Source organism: Oncorhynchus clarkii, chromosome 31 (assembly GCF_045791955.1).
Source record: "Oncorhynchus clarkii lewisi isolate Uvic-CL-2024 chromosome 31, UVic_Ocla_1.0, whole genome shotgun sequence".
Lineage (NCBI taxonomy): Eukaryota > Metazoa > Chordata > Actinopteri > Salmoniformes > Salmonidae > Oncorhynchus > Oncorhynchus clarkii.
The window spans coordinates 23,453,436-23,477,445 of NC_092177.1; the positions used below are offsets into that span (position 1 = coordinate 23,453,436).

The 24,010-nt window shown below is 46.9% G+C and overlaps 1 protein-coding gene across 3 annotated transcripts; it reads right to left on the reverse strand.

Moving 5' to 3' along the window:
• On the reverse strand, positions 1 to 23,808 carry LOC139391139 (C-terminal-binding protein 2). 3 transcript variants are annotated; one of them, XM_071138694.1, is made up of 11 exons: positions 23,667 to 23,808; positions 22,204 to 22,265; positions 21,272 to 21,438; positions 12,724 to 12,878; positions 9,515 to 9,659; positions 9,133 to 9,339; positions 8,693 to 8,907; positions 5,364 to 5,494; positions 3,362 to 3,489; positions 1,276 to 1,396; positions 397 to 796 (listed from the first exon to the last, which is right to left on the reverse strand). In XM_071138694.1, the coding sequence occupies exons 3-11, from the start codon at positions 21,327 to 21,329 to the stop codon at positions 622 to 624; spliced, it is 1,335 nt and encodes a 444-aa protein (XP_070994795.1). In that variant the 5' UTR covers positions 21,330 to 21,438; positions 22,204 to 22,265; positions 23,667 to 23,808; the 3' UTR covers positions 397 to 621. The 3 variants fall into 3 exon arrangements, with proteins under 3 accessions (XP_070994796.1, XP_070994795.1, XP_070994797.1); XM_071138696.1 differs by having other exon boundaries at positions 608 to 796; positions 1,255 to 1,396; XM_071138695.1 differs by lacking the exons at positions 21,272 to 21,438; positions 22,204 to 22,265; positions 23,667 to 23,808 and adding an exon at positions 16,591 to 16,692 and having other exon boundaries at positions 1 to 796.
• Between the last annotated feature and the right edge of the window lie 202 nt (positions 23,809 to 24,010).

The following is a 24,010-nucleotide window of genomic DNA, read 5'->3' on the forward strand; positions in this document are numbered from 1 at the left end:
AGAGAGAGATGTCAGAGAGCGAGAGAGACGTCAGAGAGAGAGATGTCAGAGAGCGAGAGAGACGTCAGAGAGAGATGTCAGAGAGCGAGAGAGACGTCAGAGAGAGAGCGAGAGAGAGAGAGCGAGATGGGCCAAACCTCTCTCACTGATCAGAACAACCAGGGAGAAAACAGCTAGCCTCACGGTCCAGCCTCACTGCAGAGATGCTACTCAAAACAAAAACACCTACAATCATAACAGATCAACAGCAAAAAAATCATTGCTTTCACCAAAAAAATAAAAAATAAAAATACAACTCAAGAAATATACCAATCCAATTATTGAATCCTTGAGAAGAGAGTTATTGCTGAAGGTGTGTTGGTGTGGAGGGATATGGAGGTAAGGGGGAGGGGTTGAGGGAGGTCCGAGGAAGGGGTTCCGGGGGGGAGAGGGGGCATGTTGTGGACGGGCGGGTCACTCCTGGACTGGTACTGTGTTTTGAAGGATCCAGCTGAAACCGGATCAAACCGGGACCCCAGTGTAAATCTGCCTGAGGTCGGTGAGGAGGGTTGGTGGTAATGATGAAATGGTGGGAGGGGGTGGGTTGTTGGTTTCCAGGGGTGATGGAGGAATGTTGGGGTGCTATTGGTCAGAGGAGATGTCTCTGTCTGCCTCAGCCTTGCTGGGTTGCCCTGGCGATGGGGCGTGGGGGGGATGGGACACAGGGGCGATGGCGTGAGCCAGGGCCAGAGCCTCTACCCCTGCACCTGCCCCTGTCAAACCTCCTGCTGCCACGCTTATCAGACCTGCAGGAAACCTGAGAGAGAGAGATGGAGGAGAGAGCGAGAGACAGGGGACAGAGAGACGGGGGAGAGAGAGAGAGACGGGGGAGAGAGAGAGATGGAGGAGAGAGCGAGAGACAGACGGGGGAGAGAGAGACGGGGGAGAGAGAGAGAGATGGGGAGAGAGAGAGATGGAGGAGAGAGAGAGAGATGGGGGAGAGAGCGAGAGACGGGGGAGAGAGAGAGATGGGGGAGAGAGAGAGATGGAGGAGAGAGAGAGATGGAGGAGAGAGAGAGATGGAGGAGAGAGAGATGGGGGAGAGAGAGAGATGGAGGAGAGAGAGAGATGGAGGAGAGAGCGAGATGGAGAGAGCGAGAGAGTGGATTTGTATATCAGGAGGTCAACATGCTATAGAATATTCAGATACAATTGATAATTGATGAAATAATCCTGACACTTCCTGACTTGGTTGGCCTCCTCTCCCATGCTCACCTTAACCGCTGGGGGTCTCACCTGTATGCTGAGGCTATGTTGAGTTCGGGGTGGACTGTCGCAACCTCCATACTGGGCCACTGTGACGCTGCCATCAGATACTCCTTATTCACACAGTTCTTCAGACTGTCTGGAATACGACCTAACAGAACACAGACAGACATACAGACGGGTGGGACAGACATACAGACGGGTGGGACAGACATACAGACGGGGGGACAGACATACAGACGGTGGGACAGACATACAGACGGGGGGACAGATATACAGACGGTGGGACAGACATACAGACGGGGGGGACAGACATACAGACAGACGGGGGGACAGACATACAGACGGGGGGACAGACATACAGACGGTGGGACAGACATACAGACGGTGGGACAGACATACAGACGGGGGGACAGACATACAGACGGGTGGGACAGACATACAGACGGGTGGGACAGACATACAGACGGGTGGGACAGACATACAGACGGGTGGGACAGACATACAGACGGGTGGGACAGACATACAGACGGGTGGGACAGACATACAGACGGGGGGGACAGACATACAGATGGGGGGGACAGACATACAGACGGGGGGACAGACATACAGACGGGGGGGACAGACATACAGACGGGTGGGACAGACATACAGACGGGTGGGACAGACATACAGACGGGGGGGACAGACATACAGACGGGGGGGACAGACATACAGACGGGGGGACAGACATACAGACGGGGGGGACAGACATACAGACGGGGGGGACAGACATACAGACGGGTGGGACAGACATACAGACGGGGGGGACAGACATACAGACGGGGGGGACAGACATACAGACGGGGGGGACAGACATACAGACGGGTGGGACAGACATACAGACGGGTGGGACAGACATACAGACGGGGGGGACAGACATACAGACAGACATACAGACGGGGGGACAGACATACAGACGGGGGGACAGACATACAGACGGGGGGGACAGACATACAGACGGGGGGGACAGACATACAGACGGGGGGGACAGACATACAGACGGGTGGGACAGACATACAGACGGGGGGACAGACATACAGACGGGGGGGACAGACATACAGACGGGGGGGACAGACATACAGACAGGGGGACAGACATACAGACGGGGGGGACAGACATACAGACGGGGGGGACAGACATACAGACAGACATACAGACGGGGGACAGACATACAGACGGGGGGGACAGACATACAGACGGGGGGGACAGACATACAGACGGGGGGGACAGACATACAGACAGACATACAGACGGGGGACAGACATACAGACGGGGGGACAGACATACAGACGGGGGGACAGACATACAGACGGGTGGGACAGACATACAGACGGGTGGGACAGACATACAGACGGGGGGAACAGACATACAGACAGACATACAGACGGGGGGACAGACGTACAGACGGGGGGACAGACGTACAGACGGGTGGGACAGACATACAGACGGGTGGGACAGACATACAGACGCGGGGGACAGACATACAGACGGGTGGGACAGACATACAGACGGGGGGGACAGACATACAGACGGGGGTGGACAGACATACAGACGGGGGGGACAGACATACAGACGGGTGGGACAGACATACAGACGGGTGGGACAGACATACAGACGGGGGGGACAGACATACAGACGGGTTGGACAGACATACAGACGGGGGGGACAGACATACAGACGGGGGGGACAGACATACAGACGGGGGGGACAGACATACAGACGGGTGGGACAGACATACAGACGGGTGGGACAGACATACAGACGGGTGGGACAGACATACAGACGGGGGGACAGACATACAGACGGGGGGGACAGACATACAGACGGGGGACAGACATACAGACGGGGGGACAGACATACAGACGGGGGACAGACATAGAGAGAAACGGGACAGACAGATGGGGTCAAGGGGTTAGAGTGGACCTAAGATATCAGAACACCACACCACTTCAGAACCTCAAAACATGCAGCCATATTCAAGCTATGTAAAACCACTGAAATGATTTAATAACCAATGTATAACCAGGAAACGAATAATCCAAAATTAGGATTGAGTGTTAGGGCTTGGTTTTACCAGTGATGGCACGGCGCACCTCCCTGGCTGCCTCCTCTCTGGCCTCGATGGAGGCCTGCTCACTGTACCAGGAGGTGTGGGGGGTACAGATGAGGTTGGGAGCATCTTTCAGAGGGCCCTGTGAGAAACTACAACGGGGGGGGGGGGTTAGTAGGGCTGACACCATTTAGTCAACGGGTCTATTGTTTGGTCAATATGATGTTGGTCGACCGAGATTTCTTCAGTCGACCAGTAGCATTATATATATATATATATCATGGTGTACAAGACCCCTGTCTGAGTGGACTGATCCATGGTGGAGGCTGTGGGGATGGTACAGTCCATCACTAAGACGTGCTACTGAAATTGTATATGATTATATTACATAAGAACAATGGCGTAACACAAATAAAAATTATATTATTTTACTACAAATGTGTTCTAATACGTTGGATAGTGGTTGCTGTCCACAGTTCTGAAACACATCAGTGCGCTGTTGAATTGGCAACATTTCTAGACCATGTTGCTATGTGCATAATAGCCAAGTTAACCACCATATTGGTGTTGAGATATCAGAAGAATGAGGAGATGAGAAAACAGCCCTTGCCTTATTGTCAAAGAATAGTGAAGATAGCAGAAACCCCAACTTAATTATGTCTACAATCAATGGCCTAACTGTTAAATGTGTCTGGCTTTATAAATCATCCATATATATCTACAGAAATAAGACAGCTCCTGCTACTGTTGCCTGTTTAATATCCTACTGATTGCGTGAGCACCAAGCTTCAAGCGTAGACAAGTCAAGTACAACATGTTTTAATCTTTGCCTTGCTGTAATAAAGGCTTTACACTTTATAGTGAGCACAGCGTCTATGCTATTGTGTTTATTTACTGTTGTTTACAGTGTTCCAAGTTGTCTGGAAAATTATATTTATAATAATAATGCTCCTTTTTTCTTGATCTCGGCTGTGATCGGGAGTCCCATAAGGCGGCACAGCGTCGTCCCGGTTAGGGTAGAGTTTGGCTGGGGTAGACCATCATTGTAAAATAATAATTTGTTCTTAACCGACTTGCCTGGTTAAAGGTTTAATAAATAAAACAATCATTTGTGGCAGGTGTGATATCCCTCCTAAATGGCTCGGGCTAATGTTCCTATCGACCCAGCAGGCTAGACACCTTTTTTTATTGGTTTGTAACTGTTATGAAAGTTGTATTGCCAACTTGTTTTGTATTTAAACGCCATTTTAAACGTGTACATGACACTGCAACAAAATTTCCCCAAGGGGACAGTAAACTCTCTGGTACACTTATAATGTATTTAGTGTTGTTTATAATGTTCCAAACGGTCAGAAATACTTTAATCTATCAGCAGCTGTTTGGCACACAGCGCTTTCTCCATACCTTCTTTTTCTTGATCTCTAGTATTTTCCACAACTAGTCACATTTATTCCACACATCTGACTTCCTCTTTACCTCCTGAGCAACCAGTAAACATTCTCCCACTTCAAGTTTGCCACATCCTTTGCATTTTGCTGTTATGGTGTTCGAAGTTTGTTATAATCACATCAATAAATTGGTTATGATATGCTATAGGTCAGGCCCTATTGGTCACGTGCATGTGATGCATACATGTGTCACATAAAGAGAACAAGGGTTGAGGGAATAGGGAATGTATTTCATAAACAAATGAGGGATTTTGTTCCCATAACCTTTCACTCAGATATGGCTGTAATTATGTGGCAGCTTCAGCAACACGAACAGTGAGATAAACACTGTGCTGTTGACTGCAGCAGGGAGAGAGATGATGGGTGCAAGTCACAGTCAATCGCTGTCTTTTCTTTTTAAACAGCAAGTCTGAGCCCGGCAATTTATATATGGAAAACTATACGTTAAAACATGTGGCCGAAAGAACAGACAACTCTTGGTATACCAGGATTTTTTTTAGTTGGGGACAGCCTTAGGAAAGAAAGAGGGAGAGTCAAGGTTAGAGAGGAACGACTGAACAGCCAGTGCGTGGGTGTACCTGAAGGGCTCTGTCTCGTGGACGTCCAGCGCGGCTCCTCGTATACGTCCTTCCTTCAGGGCCTGAGCCAGAGCCTTCTCATCCACCAGACCCCCCCGCGCAGAGTTCACCAGGAACGCTCCCTGACGCATCTTCAGAGGGACCACACACACAGTGTTAAAGTAATACACACTCACCAAACTCACTGCACCAGTATAAGGACAAGACTTCAACTATACTTTGTGCAAAGTCACCTTTTTCTGCAGAACATATAGTTACTATTTCAATACACATCCCACAAAACTACTACTTTTTAAAAACCATTTGAATATAGATCCTACAAAATTACTACTTTTTAAAACAATTTGAAAACAGATCTGAGAAAGCAACTACTTAAAAGATATTTGAATATTGTAATTCCATTATCAAGCAATTATAGACATTTCCAAAGTCCTATGTTGCTATTGTAATCGAAGTTAATACACCTGATGTTAACAGTGGCTGTACTACGTCATGAATATACAGCACCAGTCAAAGGTTTGGACACATACTCATTCAAGGGTTTTTCTTTATGTTACCATCTATACATTGTACAATAATAGTGAAAACATCAAAACTATGAAATAACAAATATGGAATCATGTAGTCTGCAAATTTGTATATATTTTATATTTAAGATTCTTCAAAGTAGTTAACATAGTTTCAACTAAAGGGCAACTATTTTCTTTGGTGGCTACAAATTACTTTGTAATTTCAATGACAGTATCAACATTTGAGCTTCTATAACAAACTAATATCTTTACAGTATTACATAGTTTCTAGGGCATAATATGTGCTTCAACAGTAGATACTACTCATATAGGCACAATACAGGCAGTATCACAATCAATTCAAACATTTTCTGCTGCTCCTAAATAGAATAGGGTGATCCTAAATAGAACAGGGTGCTCCTAAATAGAACAGGGTGCTCTTAAATAGAACAGGGTGCTCCTAAATAGAACAGGGTGCTCCTAAATAAAACAGGGTGCTCCTAAATAGAACAGGGTGCTCCTAAATAGAATAGGGTGCTCCTAAATAGAATAGGGTGCTCCTAAATAGAATAGGGTGCTCCTAAATAGAATAGGGTGCTCCTAAATAGAATAGGGTGCTCCTAAATAGAATAGGGTGCTCCTAAATAGAATAGGGTGCTCCTAAATAGAATAGGGTGCTCCTAAATAGAATAGGGTGCTCCTAAATAGAATAGGGTGCTCCTAAATAAAACAGGGTGCTCCTAAATAGAACAGGGTGCTCCTAAATAGAATAGGGTGCTCCTAAATAGAATAGGGTGCTCCTAAATAAAACAGGGTGCTCCTAAATAGAATAGGGTGCTCCTAACCTAAGTGGGAGCACCAGTGTTTCCAAATAACAGTTTTTCCTTTAGAGCCCTGTGCATACCTAGACAATCTGGACCCTTTCTTTCTAAAATTATCTGCCAAAATTGTTGCCACCCCTATTACTAGCCTGTTCAACCTCTCTTTCGTGTCGTCTGAGATTCCCAAAGATTGGAAAGCAGCTGCGGTCATCCCCCTCTTCAAAGGGGGTGACACTCTTGACCCAAACTGCTACAGACCTATATCTATCCTACCATGCCTTTCTAAGGTCTTCGAAAGCCAAGTCAACAAACAGATTACCGACCATTTCGAATCTCACCATACCTTCTCTGCTATGCAATCTGGTTTCAGAGCTGGTCATGGGTGCACCTCAGCCACACTCAAGGTCCTAAATGATATCTTAACCGCCATCGATAAGAAACATTACTGTGCAGCCGTATTCATTGATCTGGCCAAGGCTTTCGACCCTATCAATCACCACATCCTCATCGGCAGACTCGACAGCCTTGGTTTCTCAAATGATTGCCTCGCCTGGTTCACCAACTACTTCTCTGATAGAGTTCAGTGTCAAATCGGAGGGTCTGCTGTCCGGACCTCTGGCAGTCTCTATGGGGGTGCCACAGGGCTCAATTCTTGGACCGACTCTCTTCTCTGTATACATCAATGATGTCGCTCTTGCTGCTGGTGAGTCTCTGATCCACCTCTACGCAGACGACACCATTCTGTATACTTCTGGCCCTTCTTTGGACACTGTGTTAACAACCCTCCAGGCAAGCTTCAATGCCATACAACTCTCCTTCCGTGGCCTCCAATTGCTCTTAAATACAAGTAAAACTAAATGCATGCTCTTCAACCGATCGCTACCTGTACCTACCCGCCTGTCCAACATTACTACTCTGGACGGCTCTGACTTAGAATACGTGGACAACTACAAATACTTAGGTGTCTGGTTAGACTGTAAACTCTCCTTCCAGACCCACATCAAACATCTCCAATCCAAAGTTAAATCTAGAATTGGCTTCCTATTTCGCAACAAAGCATCCTTCACTCATGCTGCCAAACATACCCTTGTAAAACTGACCATCCTACCAATCCTCGACTTTGGCGATGTCATTTACAAAATAGCCTCCAATACCCCACTCAACAAATTGGGTGCAGTCTATCACAGTGCAATCCGTTTTGTCACCAAAGCCCCATATACTACCCACCATTGCGACCTGTACGCTCTCGTTGGCTGGCCCTCGCTTCATACTCGTCGCCAAACCCACTGGCTCCATGTCATCTACAAGACCCTGCTAGGTAAAGTCCCCCCTTATCTCAGCTCGCTGGTCACCATTGCATCTCCCACCTGTAGCACACGCTCCAGCAGGTATATCTCTCTAGTCACCCCCAAAACCAATTCTTTCTTTGGCCGCCTCTCCTTCCAGTTCTCTGCTGCCAATGACTGGAACGAACTACAAAAATCTCTGAAACTGGAAACACTTATCTCCCTCACTAGCTTTAAGCACCAACTGTCAGAGCAGCTCACAGATTACTGCACCTGTACATAGCCCACCTATAATTTAGCCCAAACAACTACCTCTTTCCCTACTGTATTTTATTTATTTATTTATTTTGCTCCTTTACACCCCATTATTTTTATTTCTACTTTGCACATTCTTCCACTGCAAATCTACCATTCCAGTGTTTTACTTGCTATATTGTATTTACTTTGCCACCATGGCCTTTTTGCCTTTACCTCCCTTATCTCACCTCATTTGCTCACATCGTATATAGACTTGTTTATACTGTATTATTGACTGTATGTTTGTTTTACTCCATGTGTAACTCTGTGTCGTTGTATGTGTCGAACTGCTTTGCTTTATCTTGGCCAGGTCACAGTTGTAAATGAGAACTTGTTCTCAACTTGCCTACCTGGTTAAATAAAGGTGTTCTCAACTTGCCTACCTGGTTAAATAAAGGTGAAATAAATAAAAAAACCTGTTTGATGGTGAAGTCATTGATGAGGTGGTGGTTGTGTTCGTTGAGGCTGCAGTGTAGAGAGACACAGTCAGAGTGGATGAGCAGGTCCTGGAGGGTAGCCATCCTCTGCAGGCCAAGGGAGCGCTCCACACCATCAGGCAGGTATGGGTCGTAGAAGATCACCCCGAAACCAAACGCCTTGGCCCGCAGAGCCACCGCCTGGCCCACACGACCTGTAGAGAGAGGGCAACACAGGGTTAACAATTGTTTTCCCTAGAGTATTTTGGTGGGGGAATTTAGGCACCCAAAGCAAATTCCAGGGCCTCTGGCAGACCCTATTGTTGATAAAAAAAAAAGGGCCAGTCTTAGACCAAATTCAGCTGCTCCAAATCTGCCCATTCTACATGACCTCCTAACTCCATAAACGTACATATCCTGCCCCCAATACACCCACTTACCAAGGCCGATGATGCCCAGCGTCTCCCCCCGGATGCGGGCAGCGTCGCCGGCTACCTCCCTGATCTGCTCCACGCTGGAGGCCCTGGTGCCCTCCCTCAGGGCCTGGTGCATCCAGGTGACCCGACGGTACAGGTTTAGGATCAGACACAAGGATGTGTCAGCCGTCTCCTCCACCGACGACGCCGGCACGTTACACACCGCGATGCCTGGGGGGGGGGGGGGGGAAATAGGTTGTAAAGGCTGAAGTAGGTACACTATTGGCAGAACATAGCGAAGGCCTAAGGCCAGAGAAGTGGTGGTCTGTGTATCTGTTGATGTGTAATACTTATCCGTGTGTACCTGTTTGTCTGCATACTGTGTGTGCATCCGTACGTGACTCACCCAGCTCAGCTGCGGCTTTGATGTCGACGTTGTCATAGCCGCTGCCGATCCTGACGATGACTCGGAGGCCTTTGAACTTGTCCAGGTCGTCTCTAGAGAGAGTGATGGTGTGGTAGAGCAGAGCCCCCACCGCCTCGTTCAACACCTAGAGAGTTAACACACATTAATACAGCCTGGTTCAACACCTAGAGAGTTAACACACATTAATACAGCCTGGTTCAACACCTACAGAGTTAACACACATTAATACAGCCTGGTTCAACACCTAGAGAGTTAACACACATTAATACAGCCTGGTTCAACACCTACAGAGTTAACACACATTAATACAGCCTGGTTCAACACCTAGAGAGTTAACACACATTAATACAGCCTGGTTCAACACCTACAGAGTTAACACACATTAATACAGCCTGGTTCAACACCTAGAGAGTTAACACACATTAATACAGCCTGGTTCAACACCTACAGAGTCAACACACATTAATACAGCCTGGTTCAACACCTACAGAGTTAACACACATTAATACAGCCTGGTTCAACACCTACAGAGTTAACACACATTAATACAGCCTGGTTCAACACCTACAGAGTTAACACACATTAATACAGCCTGGTTCAACACCTAGAGAGTTAACACACATTAATACAGCCTGGTTCAACACCTAGAGAGTTAACACACATTAATACAGCCTGGTTCAACACCTACAGAGTTAACACACATTAATACAGCCTGGTTCAACACCTAGAGAGTTAACACACATTAATACAGCCTGGTTCAACACCTACAGAGTTAACACACATTAATACAGCCTGGTTCAACACCTACAGAGTTAACACACATTAATACAGCCTGGTTCAACACCTACAGAGTTAACACACATTAATACAGCCTGGTTCAACACCTAGAGAGTTAACACACATTAATACAGCCTGGTTCAACACCTAGAGAGTTAACACACATTAATACAGCCTGGTTCAACACCTAGAGAGTTAACACACATTAATACAGCCTGGTTCAACACCTAGAGAGTTAACACACATTAATACAGCCTGGTTCAACACCTACAGAGTTAACACACATTAATACAGCCTGGTTCAACACCTACAGAGTTAACACACATTAATACAGCCTGGTTCAACACCTACAGAGTTAACACACATTAATACAGCCTGGTTCAACACCTACAGAGTTAACACACATTAATACAGCCTGGTTCAACACCTAGAGAGTTAACACACATTAATACAGCCTGGTTCAACACCTACAGAGTTAACACACATTAATACAGCCTGGTTCAACACCTACAGAGTTAACACACATTAATACAGCCTGGTTCAACACCTACAGAGTTAACACACATTAATACAGCCTGGTTCAACACCTACAGAGTTAACACACATTAATACAGCCTGGTTCAACACCTACAGAGTTAACAGCCTGGTTCAACACCTACAGAGTTAACACACATTAATACAGCCTGGTTCAACACCTACAGAGTTAACACACATTAATACAGCCTGGTTCAACACCTAGAGAGTTAACACACATTAATACAGCCTGGTTCAACACCTACAGAGTTAACACACATTAATACAGCCTGGTTCAACACCTACAGAGTTAACACACATTAATACAGCCTGGTTCAACACCTAGATAGTCAACACACATTAATACAGCCTGGTTCAACACCTACAGAGTTAACACACATTAATACAGCCTGGTTCAACACCTACAGAGTCAACACACATTAATACAGCCTGGTTCAACACCTACAGAGTTAACACACATTAATACAGCCTGGTTCAACACCTACAGAGTTAACACACATTAATACAGCCTGGTTCAACACCTAGAGGGTTAACACACATTAATACAGCCTGGTTCAACACCTAGAGGGTTAACACACATTAATACAGCCTGGTTCAACACCTACAGAGTTAACACACATTAATACAGCCTGGTTCAACACCTAGAGAGTTAACACACATTAATACAGCCTGGTTCAACACCTACAGAGTTAACACACATTAATACAGCCTGGTTCAACACCTAGAGAGTTAACACACATTAATACAGCCTGGTTCAACACCTACAGAGTTAACACACATTAATACAGCCTGGTTCAACACCTACAGAGTTAACACACATTAATACAGCCTGGTTCAACACCTACAGAGGGTTAACACACATTAATACAGCCTGGTTCAACACCTACAGAGTTAACACACATTAATACAGCCTGGTTCAACACCTACAGAGTTAACACACATTAATACAGCCTGGTTCAACACCTACAGAGTCAACACACATTAATACAGCCTGGTTCAACACCTACAGAGTTAACACACATTAATACAGCCTGGTTCAACACCTACAGAGTTAACACACATTAATACAGCCTGGTTCAACACCTACAGAGTCAACACACATTAATACAGCCTGGTTCAACACCTACAGAGTTAACACACATTAATACAGCCTGGTTCAACACCTACAGAGTTAACACACATTAATACAGCCTGGTTCAACACCTACAGAGTTAACACACATCAATACAGCCTGGTTCAACACCTACAGAGTTAACACACATTAATACAGCCTGGTTCAACACCTACAGAGTTAACACACATTAATACAGCCTGGTTCAACACCTAGAGAGTTAACACACATTAATACAGCCTGGTTCAACACCTACAGAGTTAACACACATTAATACAGCCTGGTTCAACACCTACAGAGTTAACACAGCTATACTGCTGGTTGTCCAGGTGAAAACAGAGCTGTTACTACAGCCCTGTAAAGCTGGAATCCTTCATGGTGAAACAGCCACGTCCGTTTGCCATATTACAACAAAGAAGTTACTGCCAACATCCAACACAGTTGTCCCCCAGACATAATTTCACGTGCTATAGAACAGCAGCAGATGTAGTTCCATGATGCACAACGCTTCCCCAGCGCTGCATCGTCAACAAAACAAAAACACCGGCCGTGGGGCGGACAGTGGCGCGGTCTTTAAGGGAAAGTTCATCGATACTAAACATATGGCTGGCAGTCAGGAAGTAGTCTTGAAGAACTGTTTCTTTTTTTCCATCAGAAACTGCTGCTTATAGCCACATGAACAGGAAGCTTACACCAAGTATATTATCATGCGTGTGTGTGTACGTACGTGTTTGTCCCATGTCTGTGTCTGTGTGTGTGTGTCTACCTTCTCATGGATCTCCTGGGTGGACTGGGCATCACAGAAGGCCACAGTGGCCACGTCTTTCAGGATGGGCATCTCTATGGTGCAGTCACGCCCGTCCAGCAGGGCCACCAGGGGCCGGGGGTGCATGGGCCCGTTCAGGATGGGGGGGCGGATGCCTGCCAGGGGAGACAGGACAGTTACCCATGATTTGGCTTTATGAAACATCACTAAATGTTGTATTCTTCTCACATGCCGATTTGGTTCCAATGGCTGGCTAGGTTGGTTGCAGCATGCAACACTCTATTTTGAGTTGGTTGTTTGCCCAGACAAAATGACTTCCTTTGGGAATATGTGACAGTGAAAACACAGAACGCCGCAGCATTTTCTTCCAGATGTGACGGTCCACTGAACTTAGTGATTCAACAATCTTTCTGGAGTCTGCACAAGGGCAATATGAGTCACTGCTCTAAACCTGAACACACCACTGCCCTGACCATTAAAACACACACCATTAATGTCCCTTCAAACTCAACCAGGCATGACAATAGCCACTGGCATCATCAGTGCTGGGGCCAGCCAGAGTCAACCTGTATAACGAGTCTGACCACCAACATGACTACTACTACAAGTCCAACTTCTCTCAAAGTCAGTCCCATAACGCCCTCCACATCTCCGGTACTCCCTACAAATAGCCAGGGTCTTGTCACCACCAGCACTCTGAGGGAGCACTGAGCAGTATGTGTGCTGCTATGGTTACGTAATAATAATAATAATAATGGAACTGAATCTGCTACAAAGAGAGCATCTGAGATCCCAAAGAGATAGAGGCTTCAAGAGGACACTGTTACAAGCTCAATACATTCAACTCCCCAAGCCCATGCACTCACACCCACTATGATGACACACACACACACACACACACACACACACACACACACACACACACACACACACACACACACACACACACACACACACACACACACACACACACACACACACACACACACCACCCCTGTCCCCATCCAGAGTAGAGGATGACGATGCTTGCGGATCTGGCTGGCTGCAGTGCCAGCAAGGGGTGGAGAGGAGGGCGAGTGTGACTCCTGTTCCGTACACACACGCCATTAACGCAGACTTTTTGTCCAGCGTGATCCTGCGTACGTCTACCACCATTCATTACTGCAATTACATCTGCACGGAAATATTCAATAATAAATTAACACTTCGTGGCCAGAATGTGACAAAGCCAGACAAACACAAGCCTAACATCTGGTAAAGGCCACGGGAGAAATCTGGCAGCTAACATCATCACTAGTCTTAGCTCTCTCTGCCTCTCCATCTCTCTGAACTGATTATGAACTGCCCTTCTCTCTCCCAGAAAAGTGTAACACACAAACACACCCCTGGCCCCTAGACCAGAACCACCCCCTATCCACACCACACACGTGCGTACACACCCCAGGCCCCTAGACCAGAACCACCCCCTAGCCACACCACACGTGCGTACACACCCCTGGCCCCTAGACCAGAACCACCCCCTATCCACACCACACACGTGCGTACACACCCCAGGCCCCTAGACCAGAACCACCCCCTAGCCACACCACACGTGCGTACACACCCCTGGCCCCTAGACCAGAACCACCCCCTATCCACACCACACACGTGCATACACACCCCTGGCCCCTAGACCAGAACCACCCCCTATCCACACCACACACGTGCGTACACACCCCTGACCCTAGACCAGAACCACCCCCTATCCACACCACACACGTGCGTACACACCCCTGGCCCCTAGACCAGAACCACCCCCTATCCACACCACACACGTGCGTACACACCCCTGGCCCCTAGACCAGAACCACCCCCTATCCACACCACACACGTGCGTACACACCCCTGGCCCCTAGACCAGAACCACCCCCTATCCACACCACACACGTGCGTACACACTCCTGGCCCCTAGACCAGAACCACCCCCTATCCACACCACACACGTGCGTACACACCCCTGGCCCCTAGACCAGAACCACCCCCTATCCACACCACACACGTGCGTACACACCCCTGGCCCCTAGACCAGAACCACCCCCTATCCACACCACACACGTGCGTACACACTCTCTGCCCTGCATGACAGGTGTATGGTCTGGGGGGGGCGTGTGTCTCACTGGAGCATTCACGCGGACAGAGGGAAGGACCCATGCAAAGGCCGACACACAGACAGACATGCCCAAAACAAACACTCTGTGCCATAGTGAGGGGGGGTCTGGTGGAAGACAAATATTTGTGGACGCTTCCTGTGATGTCGGAGTATTTCCCAACACACACACAAACACACACACGTCCCCCTAATATGTAACTGGGTCTAGCTGAGGAGGCTTAATAACAACGTGAATCTGCATCTCATTAAAAAACATCAAGCATTTTCCTTTATGGTAGCCTAGTGGTTAGAGCAGGTAGCCTAGTGGTTAGAGCAGGTAGCCTAGTGGTTAGAGCAGGTAGCCTAGCGGTTAGAGCAGGTAGCCTAGCGGTTAGAGCAGGTAGCCTAGCGGTTAGAGCAGGTAGCCTAGCGGTTAGAGGGTCCGCAGGTAGCCTAGTGGTTAGAGCAGGTAGCCTAGTGGTTAGAGGGTCGGCAGGTAGCCTAGCGGTTAGAGGGTCGGCAGGTAGCCTAGTGGTTAGAGCAGGTAGCCTAGTGGTTAGAGCAGGTAGCCTAGCGGTTAGAGGGTCGGCAGGTAGCCTAGTGGTTAGAGCAGGTAGCCTAGTGGTTAGAGCAGGTAGCCTAGTGGTTAGAGCAGGTAGCCTAGTGGTTAGAGGGTCGGCAGGTAGCCTAGTGGTTAGACGGGCGGCAGGTAGCCTAGTGGTTAGAGGGGCGGCAGGTAGCCTAGTGGTTAGAGGGGCGGCAGGTAGCATAGTGGTTAGACGGGCGGCAGGTAGCCTAGTGGTTAGAGGGGCGGCAGGTAGCCTAGTGGTTAGAGGGGCGGCAGGTAACCTAGTGGTTAGAGGGGCGGCAGGTAGCCTAGTGGTTAGAGGGGCGGCAGGTAGCCTAGTGGTTAGAGGGGCGGCAGGTAGCCTAGTGGTTAGAGGGGCGGCAGGTAGCCTAGTGGTTAGAGGGGCGGCAGGTAGCATAGTGGTTAGACGGGCGGCAGGTAGCCTAGTGGTTAGAGGGGCGGCAGGTAGCCTAGTGGTTAGAGGGGCGGCAGGTAGCCTAGTGGTTAGAGGGGCGGCAGGTAGCCTAGTGGTTAGACGGGCGGCAGGTAGCCTAGTGGTTAGAGGGGCGGCAGGTAGCCTAGTGGTTAGAGTGTTGGTGGATGCAATCCCCGAGCTGACATGGTAAAAATCTGTCGATCTGCCCCTGAACAAGGAAGTTAACCCACTGTTCCTCGGTAGGCATCATTGTAAAAAATAATTTGTTCTTAACTGACCTAGTTAAATTAAGGTTACATTTCTTAATGTCCACATGCTGGATATTACAATGGATCCACAATGACTGGTTAACAAGAACACACACACACGTAAAGTACCCTTGCATACACTCAAGGCCTATGGAGCACAAGCATGGCCGAGCACACAATGCAATTCAGTCAGCGCTTCATTCATTCTCTCCCTCCCTCTGCCTGTGGTTTGAGGAGTGTGAGAGAGCAGAGTGAGGGAGAGGTGAGGGGGAGGGGCAGAGGGAGGGGCAGGGTAATAATGTAGCGCTGCTCCACCCTACCTTCAGCCAGACACACAGTTGCTCAATTCCTTTAACAGCTACAAGGACGCGCCAAGCAAAAAGGAAACAGCACACACACACACACTCGTTGGCAACACCACACCCAAGCCCATATCTTCAAGCTCTCCTTCACACACACATTTTACGACACACACACGGAGCCTAACCTTGCATTATGAAGTTAACCAGCCTGTCTTCCTCTCTCTCTCACCTCGCTCTCTATCTATCTATCTATCTATCGTTCGTTCTTTCTCTCTCTCTCTCTCTCTCTCTCTCTCTCTCTCTCTCTCTGTCAGAATGTTCTTGGATGGTTAGGACCCTACTGTCATCCACACCCAGTCCCTCCCCCACCGCCCAGCTCCAATCACGGGCAGCTCTATTGAGGGCCAGCCAACCAGCACTAACTTCATTAGCATAGCCAGGCAGCGACTGGGCTGGGGGCGGTTAGGCTGTTGTTGTTTTTTAAAGAGACAGCTGGCCTGTTTTCCTGTAGCCACGACCCTTCACCCTGCTCCTCTCACTCCTCTCAGGGGACCTGACTCTTCCAGACAACTCCCTCCATTTTATCATCACCCAAGAGCTGCATTTTGCACCGTTTTATTTAGCCTTGTACAACAATATAAACAGTACAAACCAGAAAGAAGCCAAATATGTCCAAAATTTAATAAGGTAACTGGACCATCTTTAATGAGACTTTTTGTCTGTTTTTGTATACACTACAAATTAGGCTTGGCATGACTTATAATGCCATTTAAAAAAAATAATACTATATTAAATAACAATAACACCATGCTACCTTTACGGTAGGGATGGGCACGGTTATTAAAATATTTAAAAATCTGAACAGGCGTTAGTATTCGATTACTTGTGAGAGTATTCATTAAAAAATATATAAATATATGGCTATTTTACCAATGAAAAGGCTTTGTCTAAAATGTAATACAAGTATTTGAGACATTGCTACATGGTCTATCATTGTAGGCTATTACATTTGACATCTCAATAAAACAACACCTTTATCACAGTTTTTATGAGTGCCCCCAATAAAAACATAAAAACGCACCGGTAGCCAGCACACGTTTTACACGTGTAGCTTGTTGTTATTGTCGGTGAATCATAGCAGCGCTACAGTCAGAGGATGCATGTGTAATCATAGCAGCGCTACAGTCAGAGGCTGCATGTGTAATCATAGCAGCGCTACAGTCAGAGGATGCATGTGCAATCATAGCAGCGCTACAGTCAGAGGCTGCATGTGTAATCATAGCAGCGCTACAGTCAGAGGCTGCATGTGTAATCATAGCAGCGCTACAGTCAGAGGCTGCATGTGTAATCATAGCAGCACTAGTCAGAGGATGCATGTGTAATCATAGCAGCGCTACAGTCAGAGGCTGCATGTGTAATCATAGCAGCGCTAGTCAGAGGCTGCATGTGTAATCATAGCAGCGCTACAGTCAGAGGATGCATGTGTAATCATAGCAGCGCTAGTCAGAGGTTGCATGTGTAATCATAGCAGCGCTAGTCAGAGGATGCATGTGTAATCATAGCAGCGCTACAGTCAGAGGCTGCATGTGTAATCATAGCAGTGCTACAGTCAGAGGCTGCATGTGTAATCATAGCAGCGCTACAGTCAGAGGCTGCATGTGTAATCATAGCAGCGCTACAGTCAGAGGATGCATGTGTAATAATAGCAGCGCTACAGTCAGAGGATGCATGTGTAATCATAGCAGCGCTACAGTCAGAGGATGCATGTGTAATCATAGCAGGGCTACAGTCAGAGGCTGCATGTGTAATCATAGCAGCGCTACAGTCAGAGGCTGCATGTGTAATCATAGCAGCGCTACAGTCAGAGGCTGCATGTGTAATCATAGCAGCGCTACAGTCAGAGGATGCATGTGTAATCATAGCAGCGCTACAGTCAGAGGATGCATGTGTAATCATAGCAGCGCTACAGTCAGAGGCTGCATGTGTAATCATAGCAGCGCTACAGTCAGAGGCTGCATGTGTAATCATAGCAGCGCTACAGTCAGAGGCTGCATGTGTAATCATAGCAGCACTAGTCAGAGGATGCATGTGTAATCATAGCAGTGCTACAGTCAGAGGCTGCATGTGTAATCATAGCAGCGCTACAGTCAGAGGCTGCATGTGTAATCATAGCAGCGCTACAGTCAGAGGCTGCATGTGTAATCATAGCAGCGCTACAGTCAGAGGATGCATGTGTAATCATAGCAGCGCTACAGTCAGAGAGGCTGCATGTGTAATCATAGCAGCACTACAGTCAGAGGCTGCATGTGTAATCATAGCAGCGCTACAGCCTGAGGCTGCATGTGTAATCATAGCAGCGCTACAGTCAGAGAGGCTGCATGTGTAATCATAGCAGCACTACAGTCAGAGGCTGCATGTGTAATCATAGCAGCGCTACAGTCAGAGGCTGCATGTGTAATCATAGCAGCGCTACAGTCAGAGGATGCATGTGTAATCATAGCAGCGCTACAGTCAGAGAGGCTGCATGTGTAATCATAGCAGCGCTACAGTCAGAGGCTGCATGTGTAATCATAGCAGCGCTACAGTCAGAGAGGCTGCATGTGTAATCATAGCAGCGCTACAGTCAGAGGCTGCATGTGTAATCATAGCAGCGCTACAGTCAGAGGATGCATGTGTAATCATAGCAGCGCTACAGTCAGAGGCTGCATGTGTAATCATAGCAGCGCTACAGTCAGAGGATGCATGTGTAATCATAGCAGCGCTACAGTCAGAGAGGCTGCATGTGTAATCATAGCAGCGCTACAGTCAGAGGCTGCATGTGTAATCATAGCAGCGCTACAGTCAGAGGCTGCATGTGTAATCATAGCAGCGCTACAGTCAGAGATGCTGCATGTGTAATCATAGCAGCGCTACAGTCAGAGGCTGCATGTGTAATCATAGCAGCGCTTCAGTCAGAGGCTGCATGTGTAATCATAGCAGCGCTACAGTCAGAGGATGCATGTGTAATCATAGCAGCGCTACAGTCAGAGGATGCATGTGTAATCATAGCAGCGCTAGTCAGAGGCTGCATGTGTAATCATAGCAGCGCTACAGTCAGAGGCTATATGTGTAATCATAGCAGCGCTATAGTCAGAGGCTGCATGTGTAATCATAGCAGCGCTACAGTCAGAGGATGCATGTGTAATCATAGCAGCGCTACAGTCAGAGGCTGCATGTGTAATCATAGCAGCGCTACAGTCAGAGGATGCATGTGTAATCATAGCAGCGCTACAGTCAGAGGCTGCATGTGTAATCATAGCAGCGCTACAGTCAGAGGATGCATGTGTAATCATAACAGCGCTACAGTCAGAGGATGCATGTGTAATCATAGCAGCGCTACAGTCAGAGGCTGCATGTGTAATCATAGCAGCGCTACAGTCAGAGGCTGCATGTGTAATCATAGCAGCGCGACAGTCTGAGGCTGCATGTGTAATCATAGCAGCGCTACAGTCTGAGGCTGCATGTGTAATCATAGCAGCGCTACAGTCTGAGGCTGCATGTGTAATCATAGCAGCGCTAGTCAGAGGATGCATGTGTAATCATAGCAGCGCTACAGTCAGAGGATGCATGTGTAATCATAGCAGCGCTAGTCAGAGGATGCATGTGTAATCATAGCAGCGCTACAGTCAGAGGCTGCATGTGTAATCATAGCAGCGCTACAGTCAGAGGCTGCATGTGTAATCATAGCAGCGCTACAGTCAGAGGCTGCATGTGTAATCATAGCAGCGCTACAGTCAGAGGATGCATGTGTAATCATAGCAGCGCTACAGTCAGAGGCTGCATGTGTAATCATAGCAGCGCTACAGTCAGAGGCTGCATGTGTAATCATAGCAGCGCTACAGTCAGAGGATGCATGTGTAATCATAGCAGCGCTACAGTCAGAGGATGCATGTGTAATCATAGCAGCGCTACAGTCGGAGGATGCATGTGTAATCATAGCAGCGCTACAGTCAGAGGATGCATGTGTAATCATAGCAGCGCTACAGTCAGAGGATGCACGTGTAGCAAGTGAAGTGGGAGATTCCTAATCAAAGCTCCTTTTCTGCATCTGCTGAAACAAGCAGAGCTCAGCACACCATCTCTCTCCCCAGTCACACGAGCAAGTCTCCATTGAAAATCTTTCAAACATGTATTTCGACTATTAGGATATCTCCCCAAAAGATCTGGATATTATTCATTTCAAATCATTTCAAATCATTTCAAATGCCCATTCCTACTTTTCGGTTAATTTCTGTCTTTATCAAAAGAAACCTTGATCATGATGTAGCCTAATGTAACCAGTCATTTATTCTAGCCTGTCACAGATCGTCATCATTTGTACCTTGCCTTGGCATAGTTTCTTGTGGCTCACAGCTCAGACACACCAGCTTGGCCACCCACTAACCCCCCTTGAAATCCCCACAGACAGGAACAGGAAGTGCGATAAGGGCATTGTGCTCTCTCTCTCCAACTGTCCCAAACCCATGCCTTCACTAACCTACCTGCCACTGTTCACACCAATAGGCTAATCATTAATAACAGACTTCCCATATCAGCAGCTGATGTAAACCAAGTGCCAGCGATTATAGTCATAGGCATGTGACAATACATTCAACCAATTTCAGGTATCATTTTTCTAAAAGACCACACACATCGTTGAGCCCAATCAAGACATGCCTGGAGGAAGTTCTGATAGCACAGTATGCGCACTGTAAAGAAACACGTTGTATTATGAATGTGTGATGTTGGTGTAGCAATATGACTATAACGAGTTGTGAAATCATAATATTCAAATACCCTGAATGTGTGTAAGACGTATGACTTTGTCTGTCTCTCAAGGCTCCTTACCCTCACAGATGCGGTCAAGTCTCTGCCGCTTGACTTTGTGCTTGTCCATTAGAGCCATAGGCTGGCAGTCCTAACCCAGGACACAGCAAGACAACAGCACAGAGCACTAAGGAGGCTCTTCAACAGGACACCAGCACGAGAAACCACTACTACCCACTGAGCAACACCTGCAGAGAGTGAGAAAGAGAGACAGAGTTGGTGTTACCTGTTAGAATGTGAAAGACTTGACTACTCGTCATGTCTGCTGTAATGCATTTCTTCTGCCACTTGGATTTCTCCTTTTGTGCCAATAAAGTTAGACAGAAATTGAATTTGAGAGACAGGGAGGAAGGGATAGTTACTGCTGCAGGATAGGACCCTCAACGGGTTAGTTGTAGAAATGTGCTTTAAAGTCCTAGCAGGCTAAAGCCGTTACAATAACACAGGGTCCTAAGGATGAGGCGTCTACTAAACAGATGATAGGCCTATGTTCTTACACAAAATAATGTAGCATACATGTGTCTACACTTGTGATGTATAACATTACGAAAATGAATGAAACCATGACTAAAGGAACTGACAAACACATGCCTATGTAGTGTGGTATTGGTGAGTGTGTACTCTTCCTTCTGCTTCCTCTGTGGTTTACCTAGGGCTTGTTTCAGTACTTTGAAAATGCATACATTCTTCTTCTCTTCCAAATGGTTATACCTGCTCTGACATGACTGGATTGGTGAAAGCTATGTAGTTTAACCCTTACTTTCACCTATCCAATAGTGTGAAATCCTGGCAGAATCTCAAACCGAACACTTGGCCCCTAAGCCCTTTATCGAGTGATAGAAGTGTTCAGTAGGAGATTTAGCCAATGATTACCTAATCAGGACAGACAAAGGAATGGTGTATTTGACCAAGGCCGTAAACGGAAAGACGAATAACCATAGTGGCAGACTTACCAGCAGGAGAATCCACTCAGTGTCTGTTCTGTCTGCAACTCACAACGTCTGTTCAGATCTCACTGTCAAGCAGAGACAAAACAGTTTGTTATTATCAGAGGGTCTTCTTCACTCACACCTTCTCAAACAAACAAACTTAAATTCAATAACATATCAGTCACTCACTACTAGTCTAGGCCTAAGCAATATAAAAATGTGAGTGCTAAACATGGGGTACCTTGGGTTGTTTGGCAGAAAGATGTGAGGCCTTATAACAGAAAGTGTTTGTTGAACAGTAGCTAGGCCTAGATCCCTGATTGATGAAGACTGGTGTCTAACAATTTATAAAGTAGGCATACATACATACATACATATATACATATATATATATATATATATATATATGTGTGTGTGGTAACCTAGTGGTTTAGGAGGTTGGGCCAGTAACTGAATGGTTGCTGGTTCAAATTCCTGAGCTGAGCTGATTAGGTGAAATATGCCGATGTGCCCTTGAGCAAGGCACATAACCCTAATTGTCCCTGTAATTCACTTTGGATAAGAATGTCTGCTAAATTACTAAAATGTAAATGTGATGTGTACAAGTTTGGCTAGGCCTACAAACTGGACACCAACAGAGAACAATGTTAGCTATAATTCTCTACTAAATGACACTTAGCTACAAAGAATCACAATCATCAAAGTTTAAAAAGTTGGGACAACATTCCAATACGTACGTATATGTAAAAAGTAGCAATGAATATGCATAAAAAATCTTGAAATCCATCACAAAGTAATCGACAGTGCGGTTTATGGAAACAATGGCAGTTTTGACATCATTGATACAAAGTATTGAATACAGTGTTTCGCAAGTCAAAACCATTACCACATGTGGCTGCCAAAGTTTAGGCCTAACTACATTTCACTATCCCTTCAAAATTGAACAACTAGCTACAAGTTTCAAAACTCTGCAGAATACGCTATGCTAACTAGTTAACTAGCTATCTAGATGGCTACTGATAACGGCCGTTATCGCATCTGGCTAGTTAGCGAACGTTAGCTAATGTTCGTTAGTTGGCTAGCTAACTAGCTAACTAGGCAGCTAACCGTGCCAGAAAAACAAATTATTCTGATCGATAGGAATCATATTTCAATTAAACAAAACGCCCTGTAACCATCCCAAAAATACACTTTAAGTTCTCAACCTTCTGATGGCTTGTTTATTTTATCAAGCATATCAATCTACGGTTGGATGGTTAGCATAGCAAGTTAGCGTGCTTGCTAGATATACTACTGCGTGTGAGAGATGCGTACAGGGGAGCCCATTTTCGTCCGATTCGCTATCAGCGAATGGCGCTACAATGTGAATATCTGAAATGCAGTAGCACAAGAACACCGGGAAACGTGGATATCCACAACGTGCACGTTATGCACGCATCATTCGCTACCCCGGTAACCTAGTAACGCAAGAGCGGTGGATTAATTACCCCAAGAAATGTCTTTCAGTCGTGTTGAGGTGTCTGGACAGTTTGCGTGCGTCGGTGGTCTTCCCTCTCTCCCGATCGCCATGAAATCTGAGAAAGAGGAAGTCGCAGGTTCATGGGGGGTCAGGCCGCCGTACACAACGTGACGGGCAGAGTGAGAGGTACCAGTGCACTGTTTTAGGAGGGGAAGGCAGAGCGCCCTCACCTTCCATGGCGGTGGACAGACAGCACACCCATTGGCTTTCTCCATAAAGTGTACTTCATGTTTACTATGGTCTGGATAAACTATTACGATTTATCGTGCAAAGTTCTGCAGAGGAAATTGTTTTTAACAGGGTCACTGCCCT

What these genes read in the sequence shown, in the direction of transcription:
- LOC139391139 (XM_071138694.1), bottom strand. Translation starts at nt 21,329, where the DNA reads ATGGCTCTAATGGACAAGCACAAAGTCAAGCGGCAGAGACTTGACCGC. An exon ending in ATGACTTCACCATCAAACAG is followed by an intron (nt 5,495 to 8,692) that starts GTTTTTTTATTT and finishes GTCCCTCTGAAG; the next exon opens with ATGCGTCAGGGAGCGTTCCT. An exon ending in CACGAGACAGAGCCCTTCAG is followed by an intron (nt 3,490 to 5,363) that starts GTACACCCACGC and finishes CCCCCGTTGTAG; the next exon opens with TTTCTCACAGGGCCCTCTGA.